This window comes from Nannospalax galili, unplaced genomic scaffold, assembly GCF_000622305.1.
Source record: "Nannospalax galili isolate Female #2095 unplaced genomic scaffold, S.galili_v1.0 scaffold225, whole genome shotgun sequence".
Classification (NCBI taxonomy): domain Eukaryota; kingdom Metazoa; phylum Chordata; class Mammalia; order Rodentia; family Spalacidae; genus Nannospalax; species Nannospalax galili.
This window is the reverse complement of record NW_008352653.1, coordinates 1,212,828-1,230,774: the sequence shown is the minus strand read 5'-3', so window position 1 is coordinate 1,230,774 and position 17,947 is coordinate 1,212,828. Positions and strand designations below refer to the sequence as shown.

General features: G+C 39.2%; 1 protein-coding gene across 1 annotated transcript in view; it reads right to left on the bottom strand.

The window, feature by feature from the left end:
* The window catches only part of Huwe1 (HECT, UBA and WWE domain containing E3 ubiquitin protein ligase 1), a gene marked incomplete in the record, with an annotated part of 151,705 nt that overhangs the window by 40,735 nt on the left and 93,023 nt on the right, over positions 1-17,947 (bottom strand). Inside the window, 13 exon segments of the mRNA XM_029554367.1 lie at positions 706-873; positions 2,365-2,560; positions 6,278-6,636; positions 7,548-7,707; positions 8,181-8,357; positions 9,468-9,549; positions 9,744-9,871; positions 11,584-11,736; positions 12,843-13,112; positions 13,806-13,901; positions 14,273-14,395; positions 16,958-17,188; positions 17,578-17,815. Coding sequence (XP_029410227.1) covers positions 706-873; positions 2,365-2,560; positions 6,278-6,636; positions 7,548-7,707; positions 8,181-8,357; positions 9,468-9,549; positions 9,744-9,871; positions 11,584-11,736; positions 12,843-13,112; positions 13,806-13,901; positions 14,273-14,395; positions 16,958-17,188; positions 17,578-17,815 — 2,381 coding nt within the window.

The window sequence follows — 17,947 nt, the reverse complement described above, 5'->3', positions numbered from 1 at the left end:
AAGGGCTATATAATAAGAGGCCAGTAAATATCTATAGCTAGGCTAAATGACTGTGGAGAGGGAAGATAGGAGATGGGGTGATAGTTCTACGAAAGCAGGAAATCCAAGGAATTCTGAAGGGATCAGAATACTCTATGGAAGAAAAGTGCCAAAGCAAAGGCAGTATTCATCAACTTTTTAAAAAGAATTCTCTAGACTTAATCACACTAAGTATAACCTGAATAAAACTCAGAAAGACCTGACTGGAATACAAACTTGGGTTCCAAGCAATTCAAGAATGCTTTCCCAAGTACTTACATGCATCCTCTTAACTGGGAATAAAGGTAGATTGGAATTGTGGTCTGAAAAGGTATTTTGCTTTATGTTATTATTACCCATTGAATCTTGGTTCATTCTCCTCTCTGTATGGCATACATTCTCATAACAGACATATGGTAATGTCTTCATATCATCTCATTTCATTACCACTCTGGCAATTGTGGTATTTCTTCAGGGATGTGCAGTTTGTCATACTTATGCAGTTGTGACTTGCCCAATGTGTGTGCTAGGAACTGAACCTGGGTCTTCTGAAGTGTAGAGAGTACTCATTTTTTAATCCAGGAATGTGCAAATAGTGCTTACTAAGCCATGTGCAAGTAGAAATGACCCAGGCAAAATAATGTACTTCTCCAGGGCCCAGTTTCTAAAGGTTGGCTAGCCACATACCTTCCTCTGGAGCATGGTATGCAGCCAGAGCATTCAACATATCGTAGATCACTTCCTTTATAGCATCAGGAATGACAGGCAGAGATGAAGGCTTCAAAGGTGTTGTCTTTACTAGCTGTACGGCATTAGGGCCTTTAATTCTCAGATTCTCAAATTCATCATCTGAAGCTAGGCCAAAATGAGAAAGAAAAATCAGACAATAGTGAACTGGTATCTAAACTTAGTTACAAAGTAGTATCCAGAAGGGAGATTGTGTAATACATTAGAGCTTAGGAAACTAGATCATTTTCAAAATAAGCTTGTCTTATACTAGAAAAATCAGTTTTTAAATTTTTTTATAATTTATTATTTTTACTTTACGTGTATGAATATTAAGCCTGCATGTAGTTAAGTGCACCTGTATCGTGCAGTGCCCATGGAGGACAGAAGAGGCTGTCGGATCCCCTGGAACTGAAGTTATGGACAGTTGTTAGCTGCCATGTGGGTGCTGGGATTCGAACCTGGGTCGGATGCAAGAACAGTCAGTGTTCTTAACCTCAGAGCCATCTCTCCAGCCCCGAAATATGTTTTTTTTTTTTTTTTTTAAAATTAGGATTTATTTGGTCTTTTTAGAAACAGGGTTTTCCTATAGCTGCAGCTGGCCTGAAACTCACAGAGATCCACCTGCCTCTGTTTCCCAAAGGCCAGGACTACAGGCGTGCGCCACCACCCTGGCTTGGATTTATTTATTTTTATGTTCATGAGCACAGAGGCAAGAGAAGAATGTCGAATCCCCTGGAACTGGTGTTATGGATCACTGTTAGCTACCATGTGCTGTTGGGAAGTGAACCCCGGTCCTCTGCAAGAGCAGCAACTACTCTTAACTGCTGAGCTACCTCTCCAGTCTGTTTTTTTATACTTTACAGAAAATTTGTTTCCAAATCAAGTTCTACTTTGCCTCAACAAACTCCATTTTCTAAATTCTTGAAATGTGGTTATTTTGAATATGAAATGAGATTATACATGACAAATGCTAGTGGGCCAGGCACAAAGCTGGGACTCCACAAAGAGTCCCTCCCAACTCTTTATGTAAAACAACCTCATAAACCTATGAAAAGCTGAAGGGATAGTGGAATACACACTTATGTATTTTTCATCTACAATTATCATCTGACCTCCCTTAATTATGTCTACATGCAATTTTGAAGACTATACACCCAAGAAATTTAACATAGATGTATTATCACATACATAGAATTCATCTTTTCTCTAAAAAACTTTAAGTGGATGGAGATACCCAATTTAAGTGGTGGCAGTTATCTCTCTAGTCTCGTCTAACCTAGAACAGATGCTTGCATTTTCCCTTCATATTACTATTTTTGAAGAGTTTAGGCCAGTTGTCTTATAAAAAAAAAAAACTTCACAATTTGTTAATTGCTCTTCAATTTTCACTATGTATATAAACCATCAACTGTAGTAAGTGCTACATTAAGATGACCTCTTTGTAGGAAGAGTAGATTGAGTCCTTGGTAACTGGCAAGTACCTGTAGAATTTACTGACCCAAATAAATGATCAACTTGACAACGTCAACATCTGCCTAAAGAGGCTCTCCAAGTTATAGATCTCTAAGAAAAAACAAGACTTCAGTGTGTCAAAGAACAGCAGCAAATGAAACTCACCAGTTCCCGAGCCTCGAGGGGCTGGAAGGGCAATGCGGATACAACAATTGGCAACCTCTGTGAATATGTCTGGATTGCGGCAGGCGGCTGGCCCAAGAACTCGAAGGATGTAGTTGATCTCCCGAGAACCCAGGCTGCCAGATACAACACCAGAGGTAGTGCTTCCAGCTCCACTTGTAGCTGCTGAGCGAACAACCTAGTAAAAAGCATTGTTGATTAAACAATACTTTCTAAAAATGCAAATGCAGTCAAGGAAATTATCAAAGATTAAAATACTACCCAAGCTCTGCCTCAAGACAGTAGTTAACAGCTTTAGATTTGAGAGAAAGGTACAGCTGATCTTCAAGACCCTTCACAATTAAAAAACGTGGCTCATATATCAAGTACTTTTATTGTCCATAGAGCTAAGAACACAGTGTGACATGGCGTTCTCACTTTTCAGACCATCATCCTATTCCACCTTTATTCCTAGGTAAAGAGGATGAATACAAGTACTTGGGAAACCATGCTTGAATTGCTTGGAACTCAAGTTTTTATTCTAGTCAGGTCTTTCTGGATTTTATTCAGGTCATAGTTAGTGTGCTAAGTCTAGAGAATTACCAAAAATTTGATAAATACTACTTAGAGCAATCAAAGAGAAATAAGTGTCCTTTACTTTGGTGCTTTTCTTCCATAGAGTATTCTGATCCCTTCAGAATTCCTTGCTTTTCCTGCTATCACAGAACTATCACCCCATCTCCTATCTTCCCTCCCCACACAGTAATTTAGCTTTAATACATATAAGCTATTATTGACCTATTGCAGACCTCAAAATGATCAATTCTTACACCGGAGAGCTTATGATCATAATAGAAATTGGGAAATATATCTGGACCACAGGTGCCATATAGCTTCCACATTTAACTGTTGGCTCTAGCTTTCCCAAATGTTTCAATTTATTTTTAAAAATAATTTTTATTTTTATTTTTATAGGTATGAGTGTATTGGCTGCACATATGTGAGGTGCACCTGTGTCATGCAACGCCAGAGGTCAGAAAAGGGCTTCAGATTCCCCTGGAACTGGAGTTAAGGACAGTTGGTAGCTGCCATGTGGGTGCTGGGAATCAAACCCGGGTCCTCTGCAAGAGCAGTCAATGCTCTTAACCGCTGAGCCATTGCTCCAGCCCCATGTTTCAATTTTAAATCACAACGGTTCAAAATATGTAACAGACACACACTTCAAGTGTAAGAAAATTAAACATTTTCTTTATGCCTCAGCCAATCAGTAGTCGGAAATAATGACAGCTACAGGAGATATCAAACTTTATGGACTGTTTCCTTTGTCATCAAAATGTTCACAAATTAACATCTTTTGGTGTTTACACCAAATTAGCCATGCTATCTAGTCTTGAATATTAAACCCCTTGAGGATTTATGGTCTACTTAGCAAGTTATAAGTTTCATTTTTAAATACAGAACTTTTTTTTTTGTTTTTTTGAGACAGGGTTTCTTTGTAGCCCCAGCTGGCCTCGAACTCACAAAGCTCTGCCTGCCTCTGACTCCCAAGTGCTGGGATTAAAGGTGTGTGCCACCACGCCCGGGAGAACGGTTTTAATTTATATAAAGCTATAATTTTTTTTTTTTGGTCTTTCTGAGACAGGATCTCCCCTACAGCCCAAGCAGGCCTGGAACTCACTATGCAGATCAGGCTAGCCTTGATCTCACAGAGATCCATCTGCCTCTGCCTCCAAGTACTGGTATTAAAGGCATGCACCAACATGCCTGGCTAAAAGCCTAATTTATACAGTTGTTTACTGCTTAATGTTAAAAGACTTGTAGTTTCTTGATACTCCAAGTAAATACTCAAATTCCAAATAAATACTCTTGTCTATGCATGCTGGCATAACTGATGTTAGTCATAAGGCAAATTCTCAGCCATAATATTTCTAGATAAAAAGACTATCTTAAGCCAACAGTACCAAACTGCCCTCCAATGTGGTTGTTACAATTTCCAGTCCTATCAAAAATAAGAGTATACTAGGCTCTCCATACCCACAACTTCAATGGGTATTGGCAAACACAATTTTATCAACTTAGATGATAAATTGGCAACACAATTTTATCAACGGCCACTGATCTTCCATTGGTTCCCACTATCTCCCAGCTTCAATTTTATACTTAATTTTTTTTAAAGGTTCCCTTTCATCCAATAAGGATCTATAAATAATCTCAGCATTTATAAGTTTTGTTAAGTTTTAACATTTTGAGTTTTAGTCCAAATTCTGACTGCATGTAGTTGGCTCTTCCCCAATTGGGCTGTCTCCTGTCCATACATTGTAGACAATAGATTTGAAAATCTGATTTCTAGGAATTCCTAAGACTAACAATCTTAAAAAAAATAAAGGCAAGCACAAAAATGCATATTGCAACACTATAACACTGTGAGAAATAATGTAAAACAGAAGAAAAATGGAGCTGAAGTCTATTAATAGTCATATGATATCTGTTGACAAGAATTTGGTAGGAGAACAGGAAATTCTTAATAGTAACTGGAGGAAAAGCTTTCATGAATAAGATATTTGCCTTCTACCTCTGCAGTGGTCTTAATGTAAACATTGTATTTTTGTAATTATATATTCTGTCATTTCTTCCAATGATTAATTTCCTAAAACATATAGACATATTATTTGATTTTTACAATGGGTAACTGTTAAAACGCCTATCATAGTACATGACAGATTATAAATAATTCAAAATCTGAAGTATATATTTTTATGACCCCTAAGTATAATGTTTTGAAAACAGGTTTTCAGGTGAACACCTGAGAAGTGTTCCTACAAAATAATGATCTTTAAGGCACAGATTTCGGAAAACATTCCTTTGTCATCAAAATGTTCACAAAATTAACATCTTATGGTATTTAAGCTTTTACCAAACTTGCAATGCTATCTAGTCTAGCATACCATAATCCTTAAGGATATGATCTACCTGGTCAGTTACAATTTTCATTTTTTAAAATACAGAATAATTGTAATTTATATAAAACCACAATTTATACAGGTGCCTACTGCTTGATATTGGGCTTGTAGTTTCTTGATATTACAAATAATTCCAAATAATTCTTCTTATCTATGCATGGTGGCGTCTAACTCAGTGCAAGGCACTAAGTTATACCTAGAGCTCAGCATCAATAGTTTGTGGTAGTGGTTGAGAAGATTTTTTCTTCTTTCAGAGGATGCGGGTTTGATTCTCAGCACCTAACAACCATCTTTAACTCCAGTTCAAGGGATTTGACACCCTTTCCTGGCCTCTGCAGGCAGTGCACGCACATGGTGCACTTACATACATGCAAAGCACTCATACACATAAAAATACAGAGAATAAGAGTTTGTAGGGGTGATGGGGAGATGACGCAGCAAAAGAGCTGCTATTCATTCTCCGGATGAGTTTGAATTATCAACATCCACATAAAGAACTAGGCATGGCTAGGCATACCTATAACCTCAGTACTGGAGGGGGGCTTACAAGGGGAAGGCTATGTACGGCAGAAACTTCACTGACCGGTCAGCCTAGCTGAAACAGAGAGCTTTTGGTTCAGTGAGACCAAGTCTTAAGGCAATAAAGTGGAGAGTGACAGAGGAAGACAACCTGCTCTGTCTTCTGCATGTGCTTGACATACTCACATATGCAATGTCTGTGGTGTGCGTGCTAGATTGCCAGACATGACTAGAATAAAACTACATGTAGAAAAACAAAAGATATTTTCTCATTTAAAAAAATGTCACTCAGTAACATAATCAAATTTCCTAGGATGCTGGGAAACTTGCTAGGCATACTCATTAAGTGATAGATACCAAGTTCCAGATTTCTGTTCAAAGAACCAGGAAAACAAAAATATGATGTAAAGATTAGCAACTGACACAAAAATACTGACCTTTTCCATAGTATGACGAAGGGTACAGGGATCCTCGATGATGTGTCTTAAGAGAAGGGTAACCAGGGGGGTAAACCCATTGAAGCCTGAGCTCTGGGTCAAATTCAAGATCATGCGTGTACTCTTTAGCTCTGCAAACATCATGGCATATTTGTGGTCCCGGGTGAGCCTCAGGCAGAGGCGAAGGGTAGCATGCAAAGTGTCTGGGTCCACAGGGACTCCCAGCATGCTCACACAGGCTCGGATTAGAACTGTCACCATATCTTCCGTCAGGCCCTGGATCAGGATCTCCCCAGTTTTTGTGTCTTCCAGGCTAGCCTCTTTTTCAGTGTTTGTATTCTCTAGGGCCAAGGGATTATCTATGAATGTGAAAATAATGGTGTAGATAATTTGATATTTCATCTCATACTTCTTCCAAAGGCATGAGCTTAAGCCAATCACTTGGGCCCTATTATGAAAAGCAGACCCAATTCTAAGACCAGAGGAAAAGGTGAGCATAAAGACTATTATATCTCTTACTGCTCCTTGGAAAGAGTTTGTCATGAAACTGGCTAGCTCTTAAACCATAAATGCATACTAGGTAGCTTTAGGTAAAACTTTTTTTTCTGTCTTTTTTGAGACAGGGTCTCCTTGTAGCTCCAGCTGTCCTAGAACTCACTATGTAGACCAGGCTGTCCTTGAACTCACAAAGATCTGCCTGCCTCTGCCTCCCAAGTGCTGGGATTAAAGGCGTGCACCACCACGCCCGGCATCTAGGTAAAACTTTTTTTTTTTGGTCTTTTTGAGACAGGGTCTTCCTGTAGCCCCAGCTGTCCTTGAACTCACAGAGATCCACCCGCCTCTGCCTCCCAAGTGCTGGGACTAGAGGCGTGTGCCACCACTCCCAGCTGGTAAAACACTTTTAAAGATGCAAAATGCGGAAGCTGGAGAGATGGCTCAGTGGTTAAGAGGACATACTGTTTTTGTAGAAGACTCAAGCTTGGTTCTTAGCACTCATGTCAAGCAGCTCCCAAGCTGCCTATTAACTCTAGCTATAGGGAACCTGATGCCATCTTCTGGCCTCTATGGGCACTGCATGCATGTGCAGAAACCCATACTTTCATCATCATCATCATCAAATCAATCTTAAAGTAGGGTACAGTGATAAACACCTATAACCCAAGCTACTTGGGATGCTGAGGTGAGACTGTAAGAATTTGAGGATGATTTGGGCTACATAGCAAACCTCCATCATCTCAAGAAAAAAAGATTCAAAATGAACAGTTCATACCATTGCTTTTATTTTCTTTATGTTTGATATCCATTTCTTTGCTTTCTTCTAGTGTCTTCTCTAGTTCCTGTCCATTGCTGCTTTTTGAGTTTTTATTCAGTCGCGGTACCCTGAGGAGAGTTAGCATCACAGGCCTTCGGTTCCCTGTTTCTTCATTAACCTAAGAATTCAAAGAGGCAAAAGAAAAAAATTTCTACCAAAAACACAATCATAGAGGTGTGAAGTGGAGGCCTTCAAAGCAAAATGCTACAATAGAAAGTAACTATAGCAATTTATTCCATCTCTACAATGTATAAAGAGAAAAGCCAAAGGTATCTGGAGGAAAAGTAGCAGACATAAAGATATGCCATAAATTCTAAACTTTCCAAAAGAGCAGATACCATTTCTTAACCACTAAACAGCCTCTAAATCTTGCCTGAATATATACAAAAATAATTTCAAGGAAGGACAGTTATCAAACTACTACAGACCTACGGCCTAACCAAAGATAAGAAAAACTCAGTTCTTTGACAATTACACGTGATTTAGAAGCGAACATGATAGGATTCCTGGTTCAGAAAGAAACAAAGCAAATTGTATATGGAATACAGTCCCTGCTTTTCAAAAAGTTTACACTGTAAGTTGAACATGTACCTGCACCATTGTAGTAAACTGGACGGTGTATCTTCTTCGGCCTGCAGTGAATCGTACACTTGTTTCACCAGATTTCCAAGCAGAATCAATAGTGCTGTTATTGCTGGCACTGTAACTACACCAACGCCCAGAGCGGTCATCAAACCAGCGCCAGTTGTTACTGTTGGACTGTAGGTACTAAATGTAAACAAATAAAATTTCTTTGTTATCTCTTTCAAGGTTGACTGCTAAACAAAATACTGGCTAGCAGTATTCATTGCTTAAACTAACACAGAAAAAAGAAACATACAGGACATTTAGTAAATTTCAGAGATGCTTTCATATATGTTTTGTTTTCCCATTGCTTAGTATCTCCCTATCTAGAAAAATTACTGATTTTCTTGTCTTGTACCACCTCCTTTCCCTTTGTTTCCAATTTTCCCCCCAAAGGAGCACGGTCATAAGAAATATATTGAAACACAAATCTGGTTTCTAAGAAGGAAGAATATTGTACTCTTCATCTCAGGGGACTTTAGTTTTAGAGGGATTATTGCCTACCCAGCCCTTGATGTAGCAACAGAGCATACTCCTGGTTACACTGAATTCCAGGGTTAAGTTCTTGAAGCATTTACCAAGAGACTCTACAAAGAAATAATTTGAACTCTCCATTTAAAAGAACAGACAAAAATCCAGCATAGAATGGGGGAAACGGGCAGCTGGCCCTTAGCCAAGGACCTACTGGCAAATGGTAACTGTGGGGTAACGGAGAGTAGATCCTCTTGAAGGGAGTGACTCTAGATAGGCTAACTAGACTCCAGTGGATGAACTTGCATGAAGGGACATCTGTATACTAATGCTTGACCAGACAGGACTTAACATATGACAGAACACCTGAAACTGGGAAGGGGGGGGAGGTGCGTGGGAGGGGGCCTAAATTTCATTATTATATGAAATGCACAAAAACGCAATAAAAAAATTTGGAGGGGGGGGAGAAAACCCAGCTACTCCCTCCAGAGAACTATATTTTACTCATAGAACTTAACATTTCTTCACTTCCCCCCTAGTTTCTTCTGGTCTACTCTCAGCTCAAGAAAAGAAATCAGCCAGGTGTGGTGGTGCACACCTTTTAATTACAGCACAGAGGTGGACCTCCCTGAGATCAAGGCTAGCCTGATCTACATAGTGAGTTGTAGGACAACTGGAGCTACAGAAGAGACCGTGTCTCAAAAAGACAAAAAAAAAAAAAAAAAAAAAAAAAAAAAAAAAAAAAATCATGTCAACCATAGACATTAATTATACTTTACATACCTTAGTCATTTGGGCTCTTCTTTTTGATGAGATGGCTGTCTTTTCATAGAAATCAATAAGGAGCAACACTGGGGTGATCCACCTAAAAATAAATTATTTACTTAGGGAAAGCCAGAAACCTGCTTAAATTGGGGAAATGTCAGCTATTTTGGAACTAACTATAAAAACACTTAAAAATCTGACCCATATAAGACTCAGGAAAGGAACTTAGGCCTAAGCCCAAGCACCTCTGTTTCAGGACAGAAGTGGAACCAGGATAGATATAGGGCCACTCACTTTGGGGTCTGGACCTCCTTTTGTTCCTTAGCAGCCTGTAGGCATGGTTGAACCACTTCTAAGAGCTTGATTAGGACATTAAGGATGCCACTTGACTCAACCACCCAGGCACAAGGTAGCTTCAATTCCTAATTTAAAAAAAAAGATACAAATTTTTAGACAATATATCAAGCATTAGGATCATAGAGGTTGACAATAACAGAATTGGTTGACTGCAAATTCTATTTCTTACCACTTATTAGCTGTGTGATCTCCATGATTTCTGTTCATTTTGAGTCAGGGAATAGTTTCTACTTCTAAGGAAACTTTGATATAAAAGGAAACCACCCATCATACTAGCAGATTAAATATGTGCTTAATATCAAAATGGCTTTTTATATCATTAGGGATGGTCACATAGGCTGCGCAGTCCAACTTACACTGAAACTGTACAGTTACTGATTTAGTTATTTGTACAAGTGTTTGGATTGCTGCAAAGAAGATGGCATAAACGAAACAGAAATGGTTCTTCCTTTTTGAGACAAGTTTTCACTGTGTAGCACTAGCTGGCCTGGAACTCACTTTTACAAAGACCAGGTTCAGGCTAGACTCAAAGTCATAGAGATCTGCTTGCCTCTGTCTCCTGAGTGCTGGGATTAAAGACCTGCAACACCACACCTGGCTAGAAATGGTGGTTCTTAATGCAGTTGCACTAAAGTGTTGCTTTTAAAATAAAACTGAGGTGAATGCTCAATAAAGATGGGGTTATTTAGAGAAAATAAAGAGCATGTGATAGACAGAATACTGTATACATGATAAAGGTAAAGCAGCCATAAAGTAATCTTACCCAGTCATTTGAATGGAAAAGGACTAGAAGAAAGACAATTACTTGTGACTGTTTTCAGATGGAGCCTATACAAGGTACTTTTCCTTATATTATAATGTTACTGAGGACTAGAAACACTCAGTTCTTTGAAATCTCTCATACGTATCTATTCTAAAAACAATATAATAATTATCACTTCTATCCTAAAAGGAAGTTCTAAGGCAGTGTGACATATATACGAGACTCATTTTCCAAGTTGCTGTAGTGCCAGTTAAGTTCAGGTGTGTTTTAATAAACAGGATGAATTACAAATGAAGAACATGTAGAAGATCAAATGCCTTCAATTTCTTATGATAGGACTAGTAACATATCTTGTCCAAACTACTCTTTTGTTTGAATAATCTGATAACTCATCAGGTAGAGAAAGAAGTCCGATTCTTTATAATTAAATTAAAACTGACAATATCCTAGCTGGGTGTGGTGGCACATGCCTTTAATTCCAGCACTTGGGAGGCAGAGGCAGGTGGGTCTTTTTGAGTTTCAGGCCAGCTGGGGTTACAAAGAAATTCTGTCTCAAAAAGAAAAAAAAAAGAAAGAGAGGAGAATATCTAATTTTCATAATTACCCCATTTGCAGCTGCTAGTTAGGCTTCCTCAGTATTCCATGACCACCATGATAATCACATTTAAATGCCCCTTTGATTGCAACATGACACCTTTTTGGGGGTATATAGTGAATGTGTGTAGGTGAGGTAGCATATATACATGTGCATGGAGGCCAGGTCAATGTTGGCCAATTCAATACTTTAAGAAGCCCTTCTTGCATTACTCAGAAATGATACGTATGAACTCCATGAACTCAAAATTGTTGGTAGCATTCATGTAATACAGATCCCTGCATTTTGCACTTCATTATGCACATTTTAGACTACTGGAAATTGAAGACTCACGTACTTTCCCCCCCATGTTTTACATGGTAAGTGTTGGCTAACCCCTTGATAAATGAATTATAGGGGCCAAAAGGTCTAAATCTTACCTCAAAAAGTAGCGTTAAAAGCAAGATCCTAGTGGCCAAATTGGAAGCCTGGGGCAGGGTGGCCATCTGACTGATCCATTCTGATACAGTTTTTGTGTCACTTGTTGTTAGAGGAAGAGCAGCTTTGATCAATACATCAGCAGCTTCCCACACCTAGAAAAAACAGAAAAGTGGCCAAGTCATAGAGTAATCTGAGGTCTATGAAAATATACTTCCTCCATTCCCAACATATTCACTGAATGTTAAGTATCAACCTAACTAACATAGGGATTTAATGTCTGCATCAAAAGAAGGCATAAACACTAATGAATACTTAAGCTTAACAACCTGTAAAATTTATAATATTTGTGTGCATGTGTATGCAGACAATTTAAAGGAGTCATTCTTTCCTTCTACCATGTGGACGCTTGCAATTCAATGTGACTTAGGTGAGCACTGGCTGCTCTTGCAGAGGACCTGGGTTATATTCCCAGCACCCACACGGCAGCTAGCAAGCATCTGTAACTCCAGTTCCAGGGGATCTGACACATTCATCTGACCTCTGAGGCAGGCATTGTATAACATGGGTGCACTTACACAGATGCAGGCAATACATTCATACACATAAAACAGAAATACTAAATTAAAAAAATTGTAAATGGCTGGAGCTCATAGATCCTAAAGAAAACCCTACATCTGTCGCATCCATAGACAGTTTAATTTCTCAGTGTATGCTAAATATGAACACTTATATTTACAGAGAAGTATCCTAATCACCACTCACCAAAGAACAAATAACAGACTAGAACAGAGTTCCACATGCAGAGAGTAAGTGTTCGTGAGATGTCCAATCTTAAGTGACACATCTACAATGGAAGCTCTACACCTAAAAATACTAATGATTTAAATACATAGATAGACAAAATAAGTTATAAAGAAACACAACCAAATGTCATGTGTCTATATCTAGATGTGGAAATTTAGGATAATTTCTTTCTCATTCCACTTTAAAAACTATGATACATTAATTTTATGAGGGAAAAAAACACTAAAAAAAAAAAAGGACAAACACTGGGTCATAAGTTGTTACATAGGAGGTAAAAAATAATTTATTCTGTTAATACAGACGTTTTGGACATTTTAGAAGAACCTCATAGATTAACTACAAAAAGAAAGCTTTGTTTTTCATAGGTAAATTCACCATAGTAGAAAACAAAGCAAAGCCAGATTGCAATCAAAGAATTCAAAACCAGAGGACTTCTGGTACCTTGAGAGCTTACCTGATTGACTACCTGTTTCAATATCATATCCCGATAGTCTGCTCCATTACGTTTGATGGCTGTCATGATCAGATCACACACACGGTATACTGTATCAGGCAGCTCATCAAGAAGATGAAAGCAGCCTGGTAACATTGTATCTGTGAAAGTATGGAGCTCATCTTGCTCCAATGGGTCAGCATCTTGGAACTTCTCCAGACATTTAGCTTCTTCCTCTTCTTGTTTTTCCCGAGCTTTCCGTTCTTCTTCTTCCTTCCGGCAAGCAACTTCCTGGAGGCAGAGAAGAAGAGTGACAAAATATGCCAGAAGTACAAGACGAAAAAACTGAGATGCTAAGAATGTGTAATTGTCTTAGTGCATGAAAAACATCTACCTTCTCAAACAGCTCCAACTTTCAAATAGGCCTTATATATATATATATATAATGTAATTGAGTACATGAAATTGGGCAAGGGGTGTAGACAGGAAAAGGGAATCAAAAATTGCACAAAATTTGCAAAAATTTAATAAAAAAGGAAAAAATAAGAACGAAAGGGACATATAATGGCATTTACAAAGGTAAATGTAAGACAGGGAAACCGTGAGAGAAGGATGCCTCCAATATCCAAAAGCATTGCCAATTATTCACAATATCCAATGCACTACCTCGCTACCAAGTCGTCTTTAGATCCTACCCATTATTTTCCCCTGGTGCGGCAAATTCATGTAACCTTACCCAGGAATTCATAGCCAAGTTTGGACTATTGGTACTACCAGCTACATTTTGGGTCTCTTATCTGACAATTAAGACTCATGCTTCATCTAAAGCTTCATTCAGCTCAATACAAGGTAGCTCAATGTTGGATCTTATAATGCTGAGGTAAACAAGTACTCCCTTATCTTTCTTTAGATTTTAATCTCCAGAGTACACAGAAATACTAAAATTAATGGGAGAAGGTTCTTTAAATGCCATGTTTTAGTTACCTCAGGTGACTCTGCTCTTTGATCCATGGGAATATCCTGTCCCAGAGACATAGCAATTGCTCTCATCATCTGGTCCTCCTCGGACATGCTGAGATCCTACAAAGTGACAACAGAAAAATCTAATGACTACACACACCGAAAATAAGAAAGTCAACAAACAATCCTCAGATAACAAGAAATCAGAATATTAGAAGAAGAATCTCAAGATATTGCTCTCTCCAACTAAACCTAACTAAGGCTTACTTGGTCACTATAAGAACAATGGGTAAAAACACAATAAAAACTAGGTATAGTAAGAATTTTTCTGCAAACAAAGCCAGTAATTTGCATGACTCAGGAACAGGAAGCTTTCAGAGTTAGTACATCAAGTAAATATTGGCACAGGAAATGGAGGAATATCAAAGTAAGTAGTTTATCTGGCAGCCAAATTAATGCCCTGGAACATTAGGACTCCTGTGTCAACTCACCCGAACAACCCCTCCTATTATTGGAGGAGGGTGGGTTAAAAGGTACTCTGTGGCTTGTTCCATTGTGCTGGTGTTCAACAGGGCCTCCATGGCATGCTCTCTTGTGAAACCCATGTCCATGAGCTATAAAAAGCATGCAAGAGCTTAGTACAACATTAGCAGAGAAATAAAAATATAAAAAAAAGAATAACTTAAGTTTACATGAATGAGTATTTATAAGCCAGGGCAATAAGGTAACATGAATGATCCTTTCTCTTTGGTAGATCTGTAAGAGTCAAACATTACAGCAGTTTTCTGGCACCAAACTACAAGAAAATTAACACTCAAGAAAAGTAGGTAACAAAACAATTCTTGAATGAGAATAATACAAGTAAAGATCTAAAAATTAGGCATAGAACAAAGTGACTAAAAGTAGACAACTATGTAGTGAAATTATAATGCTTTTAAAAGAATACTTTATGCCTGGTACGGTGGTGCACATCTTAGCACTTGGGAGGCAGAGGCAGGCAAATCTCTGTGAGTGCGAGGTCAGCTTGGTCTACATAGTGAGTTCCAGGCCAGCTGGGGCTACAGGGAGACTGTCTCAAAAAGACAAAACAAATTTTACTTATTTCTCAAACTTTTAAGTGAGTGTCTGTTGATTTCATAATAAAAAATACAGATGTATATTTTACAAGACATTAATTAGGACTCCTGTGTCAACTCACCTGAACAACTCCTATTATTGGAGGAGGGTGGGTTAAAAGGTACTCTGTGGCTTGTTCCATTGTGCTGGTGTTCAACAGGGCCTCCATGGCATGGTAATATTAATATACAAAAATTTGAGGAAGACAAATGGAGGTACCCTGCATGGGTGATCAATGCTGCTCCCAGAAAGCATAGGTTATTAACTCTCAGTGCCAGACATGGGATACCCTCTAAGATTTATTAGTTAGGGAATTCTCAGAGGCCCTTTAAACAACAGGCTATACCCACTGCTCTTGATTGCGAACCACAACTCTATTGCTAAAGACATAACATACTTTGGTTACAAGACATAGAGAAATCAAGTTGAAAATGATCTGGAAACTTCTTCCCTGCTGGCTGGCTTTCATAGCACTGGAAGGTGCTGCTATGCAGGCCTCTTGAGGGAGAAAACTCATCAGTGGAATTACCCAGCAATGGGCCCATAAAATCAACCTGATACAACAGTTATGGGGGAAACCAAATGCTTTCTGATTGGATTTGGGGCCTGCTGCACAGAAGGGAATTCATTCCTGGTGTAACTGTGCACCTGGTCAAAACCCCATGGCTGGAGAACTCATAGGTCATAGAGTAGAACCTACTATTGATTTGGTAAATGGTAATTTTGTCAAACTGCCTTCTAAACATATAGATTAGTACTACTCAAAGCGCTGAAAATAAGTGCTTAGCCCACAATAAACTCCCCTTGCCTCCAGGCTCAGGTAACATCATCAAGAGGGGCCCCCGAAAAAAACAAAAGCTGGAAGATGGGAAGGCGTACTGTAAAATGCTGTCTTCTGGACACGACAGAGCAATTGCACACGAGTTCGCAGCAACTGTGGTTACCCGCACAAGATCAGGCCAATCAAAATTTCAGCATGGATAGGGGAGGGACTCTTGGGCCTCACCCCTACTTGAGGAGCTACTGGTAGTTGATGGTTGCTGGGGAAGGGACAAAAACTTTTCATAGTGAGTGTGGCCACCAGTGAGTTGCCAATGCTTGAGTGGATAGCGCCTCACCCATGTGCATATGATCAGCACTAACTGGATTAAGTGGGTGCTAAACAAATACTCTTTGAAGCTGAGTGTGGTGGTGCCACACCATTAGTTCCAGCACCCAGGAAGCAGAGGCAGGTGGATCTCTGTGAGTTCAAGGCCAGCCTGGTCTACATAGTGACTTCCAGGTCAGCTGGGGCTACATGGAGACCCTATCTCAAAAACAACTCTTTGAAACTAAATTGGTAGGAACTTAAGCTTCTTTATCCTCCCACTTCTAATATCCAATTTTCAACATGTTGCTTAAACATTTAGTTGAAAGTGAAATAGGGGGCTGGAAAGTTGGCTCCATGGTTAAGAGCACTGGCTGCTCTTGCAGAGGGCCTATTGGCTAACAACTGTCCATAAATACAGGTCCAGGGGAATCTGAAGTCCTCTTCTGACTTCTGTGGGCACTGCACGACCCAAGTGTACCTATATACATGCAGGCAATAATGCTCATGCACATAAAATGAAAAATAAACAGAATATTTTAAAAATAAAGTGATATAGTTCTGTAGGTGACTGATGTTTCAATCTATGCTCTATAGCTTTAACCAGAAAAGTAGTTGAGGATAGCCTGCCTAGAAAGAATATTCTTAGCAGGCTTCTGAGAATCATATAATTAACATGATTATAAGGACACACATCGATTACCAGTACACAGCATTTGGGACCACACCCTTCTTTCTAATAATAATAGGTTAATAGAACTAAGCACTTAGCAGTATGCGAGCATAGAAAATTCACCAAGCAAGATAGGTAGATATTGCAACCTCAGAACTTGGGAGGATGAGGTAGGAGAATTCTGAATGAAGCCAGCATTGCCTATGCAGTGAGATGCTATCACAAAACACAAAATTTATGAGCATTATATTCTTATTAGGCGCAAAGTGCAGGGCCTGGATTTTAAGACTAGCTCCCTACCTGTTGCAGCTGTTGTTGGTTGACTTGAGGTTCCCTGCGGGAGCCACCTTCCTCTTGCCCTGCATCCTCTTCACCTCGAGACCCCTCCTTTTCTTTGTTCAGTCTCTCTCGAATCACAGGTTCTCCTCGGAGAATGTGGCACAGAATGGCCAGCATAGACTCTGCCATTCGCCCACCGTATACCTTTAGGGGTTTCCGGTTCCACAGGTTCTTGATGCAAGTAAAGGCTGCCTGTAAGTTATTTGAAAGAAAAATGTATGAAAATCATTCTTTCTTTAATTCAAAGACCCAGAAGGAAAAAGAAGATGACCCACAGACACTCTTTCTACAGTGAGTCAGTTTCAACAACAAAATCTCAGACTAGCACTGAGAGCACTAAGGAAGATTAATGAAGCATGAGTGGTACAGGCATTCAATCCAATCAGAAGTTTATAGTTCATATGCTTATATCATGGAAACTTCCTATGGTCTTCATTCCTTTTTGTAAACAACCCCACCCAGGAATAGAATTCCATTTGTTCTTCAATAATCCTATTTCATTACAGACTAAAACGAAGTGGGAGCTGTTCAGTTAGCCTGATAAATCACTTTCCCTTGGTTTTAGAATGTGAAATACTCACTTTTTGAGTTACCACAAGGAAGCGGAGGGCACTGAATTGTGGAAAGTTCTGGACCCCTCCAGGCAATTTGGCAGGCAGTGAATGTGGAGATTCAAGCACCGTGGTAGGATTTACCATTTTTTCCACAAGCATAAGCCAGGCATCCAGGAATTCCCCTGTGCCATCAGGCAAGTCTGAATGTTCCAATCCTTCAGAAACAGGAACTTTTCCTCCCATGGACAGAGCCCAGTTGAATGTTCTGAATACAAGGAAGACCAAACATGGGGAAAGAATATTAAACTAGTATATTAGATGAGGGAGAACTTAGATTTAAAAGGTTGCCAATAACTACACTGGTCATACATCTATCTCCTCTTTATTATTTATTAGC